The sequence below is a fragment of the Microtus pennsylvanicus genome, chromosome 17 (assembly GCF_037038515.1).
Source record: "Microtus pennsylvanicus isolate mMicPen1 chromosome 17, mMicPen1.hap1, whole genome shotgun sequence".
NCBI classification, from domain to species: Eukaryota; Metazoa; Chordata; class Mammalia; order Rodentia; family Cricetidae; genus Microtus; species Microtus pennsylvanicus.
This window is the reverse complement of record NC_134595.1, coordinates 5,939,793-5,945,193: the sequence shown is the minus strand read 5'-3', so window position 1 is coordinate 5,945,193 and position 5,401 is coordinate 5,939,793. Positions and strand designations below refer to the sequence as shown.

General features: G+C 44.6%; 1 protein-coding gene across 2 annotated transcripts; it reads left to right on the top strand.

Moving 5' to 3' along the window:
* Positions 1-2,116: 2,116 nt before the first annotated feature.
* On the top strand, positions 2,117-4,502 carry LOC142836771 (gamma-crystallin B). Of its 2 annotated transcripts, none has more exons than XM_075951352.1 (3): positions 2,117-2,125; positions 2,210-2,452; positions 4,227-4,502. In XM_075951352.1, the coding sequence occupies exons 1-3, from the start codon at positions 2,117-2,119 to the stop codon at positions 4,500-4,502; spliced, it is 528 nt and encodes a 175-aa protein (XP_075807467.1). The 2 variants fall into 2 exon arrangements, with proteins under 2 accessions (XP_075807467.1, XP_075807466.1); XM_075951351.1 differs by having other exon boundaries at positions 2,210-2,458.
* The last annotated feature ends 899 nt before the right edge of the window (positions 4,503-5,401 follow it).

Sequence of the window (5,401 nt, the reverse complement as noted above, 5' to 3'; positions counted from 1 at the left end):
GCAAAGCACTTATAAAATAATAAAATAAGTAACTGTTAAAACATTTGAATTTTTTCTTAAAACAAACACACTTTGTATGTGAAGGAAAGTAGCCTGAGATCAGGGCATTCACGGAATCATAGAGCAGAGGTGAGTCACTTGCTAGTTCATTCAGGTCAAACAGGGAGAGGTTAGTGTAAGAGGGGCTAGGACAGAGGTATGTGCATGAAGATATGGCTGCACAGTATAAAGAATGCCTGAGAGACTGCTCTTGTACACTGTAAAGATTTGTCACTTGTATTGGTTTAATAAAATGCTGACTGGCCAGTAGTCAGGCAGGAAGGATGGGTGGGTAAGGAAGAGGAAAGGCAGAGATGCTGTCACCAGCCAGATGCAGAGGAAGCAAGATGAGAATGCCTTACTGAGAAAAGGTACCAAGGCACATGGCTAAACATAGACAGGAATTATGGGTGAATTTAAGATGTAAGAGCTAGTTAGTAATAAGCCTGAGCAACAGGCCAAACTGTTTGTAATTAATATAAGCCTCTGTGTGTTTCTTTTAAACAGAACAGCTGTGGGACCAGGAGGGACAGAAACTTCTGTCCACAGATAATCCTATTACATACTAATGCCTATTATAGGGCACTCACGACAAAAATCCCTAAACCCTCTAGGATTGATTGGAACAATGAGCTCACAAATATTATGTTCAGAGTAGCTTATGGAAAGGCTGTGCCTAACTGCTCCTGACCACATTAATTCAGCCATTACCACTATACAACATTCAGTCTCAAAGACAGAACAACGATAGGCCTTTGAGGAAGTCCATCGGCCACTTGATGGTAACCTAGATCATTTCCAGCCATCCTTGGAACCCACACATAGTTCAGGTTTTTGTTGCCCTTGAAGGGACTTGAACAGTAAACGTTTTATGTGCTAAGTAAACAGTATATGTCTATGAATAATCATCATATTTCCCCAAACAAAGACAATGAAAGATGCATTGTTTTATAGTTTTGCAAAATCTTAATGTCATGCAGTGGGAAAAATGTCAGTACTCATTTGTGAAAAAATAATATTTTAAAAAAGGGCAATACAATAAGTATCTGGAAATTGTCCTGACAGGACATCATTTTGAAGTTGACTAGGGGACCCTGGGGTTCCCATAATACAGGGATGATGTGCTTGGTATCCAATCCCCAATCTGAGAAAGGTGGTGGAGGGTGCTGGGAACGTTTCTACCTGACTCTGCTACTCTGATGAGATCCCCTCATCAAAGGAACAGAGGCTTTGATTGTGAAAAGTCTGAGCATTGGAAGGAGGAGCAGATTCTAGGTAGCCAGCAGAAAGAAGACTGAGAAATGCACAGAGCACCTGCTTTCCTTCTAGTCAGAGCCACAGCGAGGACCTAGCGTGCATCAAACCTGTGTTCTGGAGACAAGGGTAGAGAGGAGAAAACCCAAGCCGCAGTTAACAATTCTAGTCAAGGCAGTCCCCCAGCTAACAGTAATGATCACGGGATCTTGACTTTAACTAAGCGTTCTGCTTTTCAGAGTGCTTCCGCAGATTCTATCTCTTAGATTTCTCTTACTCAAGATTCCTGATTTCTTCTTCTTCTTCTTCTTCTTCTTCTTCTTCTTCTTCTTCTTCTTCTTCTTCTTCTTCTTCTTCTTCTTCTTCTTCTTCTCCTTCTCCTTCTCCTTCTCCTTCTCCTTCTCCTTCTCCTTCTCCTTCTCCTTCTCCTTCTTCTTCTTCTTTTAAGTTTAAGGCAAACAGATGGAATCTGAGGCAGGAACGTTGCTAAAATCAATTTGCTTTGAGAAGTTGTTTAAGCAGAGAATTACAGTTTCACTCGGTCTTTTTTTAAAAAACGAGCAAAGACTTTTCTGGTTGGTGGCGACAACACAACAGCTTTAGTGAATTAGAGCTACCCGAACCTACCAGAAAGAATGAGCGTACCAACCCCAGCAAGCAGTGGGAGGGAGGGAGCTCTCGGAGCTTGCAAATCCCCTTACTCACCGGAATGGGCCCTTTTGTGTGATTTCCTGTGGAGGCAGCACTCGGGACAGCTATATATACCAGGGGCAGTTCCCTGGAGCTTCACAGCACACCGGACATCTTACCTACTCTCAGCGAGATGGGAAAGGTAAGTTCTGGGACCCTGACCTTTGCCCTCTCTAAGCATCCTTGGCTGGGAGAAAACTTGTCTGGTCCCTTTCTGCCCTTACAGATCACCTTCTACGAGGACCGCGGCTTCCAGGGCCGCTGCTATGAGTGCAGCACCGACTGCCCCAACCTGCAGCCCTACTTCAGCCGCTGCAACTCCATCCGAGTGGACAGTGGCTGCTGGATGCTTTATGAGCGCCCCAACTACCAGGGCCACCAGTACTTCCTGAGGCGCGGGGACTACCCTGACTACCAGCAGTGGATGGGCCTCAGCGACTCTGTCCGCTCCTGCCGCCTCATCCCCCACGTGAGTGTGGCTCAGTCTTCATAATGGGTGTCTGGAAACACAAATTATCTTATAAAAGGTCATCTTAAATCGCCATTCCAACTAGAGAACAGGGTGGATGTGACACCTAGTGTGTGGGTCCAGTAGGGTACCTGAGAGAGGAATCTCAGGAACTTGGTGGTGAGTTAAAAAAAAAAAAACTCTCATCCCCCTTTCTTTCTTTCTTTCTTTCTTTCTTTCTTTCTTTCTTTCTTTTTTTCTTTTCTTTCTTTCTTTGATTTTGATTTTTTTATTACTTTAAAAAATTACCAATCCAAATTCCCACTCCCTCCCATCCCCCCAGTCCCCTTCCACTCCCTCCACACACCCTCCCCACCTCCTCCAATCCTAAGAGAGGGCAATGCACCCCGCCCTGTGGAAAGTCCAAGGCCCTCCCTACTACATCTAGGTGGGGCAAGGTTTACTTTCAAAGAGAATAGGATCCCAAGAAACCAGTACATACAGTAAAGACAAACCCCAGTGTCACTATCAGTGGCCCCTCAGTCTGCCCCAGCTGTCAACCACACTCAGAGGGACTAGTTTGATCCCATGCTCGTTCACTCCCAGTCCAGTTGGAGTTGGTGAGCTCCCTTTAGCTCAGGCACACTGTCTCAGTGGGTCTCATCCCCATTTTCACATTGCATTCGCCACTGAGAACTCAATACTTCAGAGAGGAATGGAGAAAAATAGGACATCGAAGACAATGCATTTACTACTTGTTCAAAATATAGCCCCCTCCATGTAAGTCCCTAGTTTATTCCAACCACTTCAAGACAGAATTCAGTGCTACTTAGTCTATAAATGCAACGCACATTGGGTGGTAGGATATGCTGAAGAGGTAGTGCAAGAGTTCAAGGCCAGCCTGGGCTACCCCTTTGTCTAGGACCATGCCACCCTGAATGCCTCCAGTCTCATCTAAAATGTCTTGGCTTGCTTGGCCTTGCATGTCTTCTTGACTGTTTTTCCCGTCTTCTGGTTTTGATTCGTATGGAGCAAGCCCTATCTACTAGTTATCTTTGAGAATACACCAGCAAAAAAGCCAAGTTTAACACTAACGCCCAAGATTCAAGCTTTCTGGAGAATGAGCACAGCATTCCTCGGCTGGTGGAGTGTGGGAGACACGACACACAGTGCCTTGGAAATGCAACTTCACCAAGACGGAAAGGAGCAGTTTGCAAAGGAGGCTGGGGAGCTGAATGCGCTCTGGACTGAAACTGAGGCTTGGGAAGAGAAACAAGGGAAAGACTGTGCTTTTTAAGGTGTCACAGGAGATTTCTCTCCTGCTCTATAGATACGCGAACATCAGCACACATGTTTTGCAGAAAATAGCTGAAAATTAGTATCTTTTCAATAAGAGAGTTATATCAAAATGCCACCTTTCCAGTAATACCCAGTTTCCTCCCTTGTCAAGGGCTGGCTGGCTCTTCAACAAGCCCTGAGATAATGTGATGTTTTATTTTAAGCCATTTTTAGTTAATTGTAAGTTTTATTTTAAGCAACTTTTAATTGCCAGGGACGACGGACTGGTAGACAGGCATGGAGAAGCCTGAGCTTTGTTTCTTGGTTGGCCACTGAAGCCCTAGATTCTTCAGTGATGGGCTTCGGGGGTAGAGACTTCTGAACTCCGCAGTATGCTTCTTCAGAATACAAACTTGGGCTCGAGATGTTCATGTTGGGGGAAGGGGGTGATGCTAAAGCTGGAAACTTAGCTTCTCCCTGTGTTCATTTGCTTTTCCTCTCTGTCTGCTGCCCCCAGCACTCTGGCACTTATCGAATGAGGATCTACGAGAGAGATGACTTCAGAGGACAGATGTCAGAGATCACAGATGACTGTCTCTCTCTTCAAGATCGCTTCCACCTCAGCGAAATCCACTCCCTCAGTGTAACTGAAGGCTGCTGGGTCCTCTACGAAATGCCTAGCTACAGGGGACGGCAGTACCTGCTGAGGCCCGGGGAGTACAGGAGATATCTTGACTGGGGGGCTCCAAATGCCAAAGTTGGTTCTTTTAGACGAGTCATGGATTTCTACTGAGGCCCTTTCATTCTCTGCTTTTCTTCTTTAGAACTGAATAAAATATGTAGCTTGTGATTCTGGCACCACAAGAAGAGTCCTGCCTTCCTTTCAATCTCTTAAGCATTCCTGAGCCAAAACGGCACCAAACCAAACATGATAATCTTTCAAGATGGGAAGCATCTCCTATATAAGGCAGAGTAATGCTCTTGTATAACTACATTCTCTAATGACTAAATGTGCAGGATTGAAGAAAACTTTCAATTATCAAGAAAAGTCATACTGGGCTGGTGACATGGGTTAGCAGGTAAAGATGCCTGCTCCCAAGTCTGGTGTCCTGGCTTTGATCCCCAAGACCCATTCAACAAAAGGAGAGTGGTCAATTTTCCCAAGAGTTATTCTTTGACTCACACACTCTCCATACATACATACAAATAAATAAATAAAAATGTAATAAAGGAGAGATGTCTCAGTGGTTAAAAGTATTTGTTGTTCCAGAGGACCCAAGTTTGAATCCCAGTGCCTTCATAAAGGCTCACAGGAGTCTGATACTCCAGTTCTGGAGGATTTGATGCCCTCTTCTGGCCTCTACCAGTACCACACATACACAGTGCACTGACATACATGTGGGCAAAAATCCACACATACAAAAAATAAATAAAATAAAAGTAATGTAACAAAGAAATTTAAAGATAAGCCTAATTCTTACCAGTACTAAAAAAACCTGGTGGGGTTTTTTTTTGGGGGGGGCGTTGTTTGTTGGTCTGTTGTTTCTTTGGTTGGTTGGTTGGTTGGTTGGTTGGTTGGTTGGTTGGTTGGTTTTCAAGGCGGAGTTTCTACATATAACAGCTCTGGCTGCCATGTAACTTGCTTTGTAGATCAAGCTGGCCTCAAACTCACAGACATACCTTTGCCTCTGC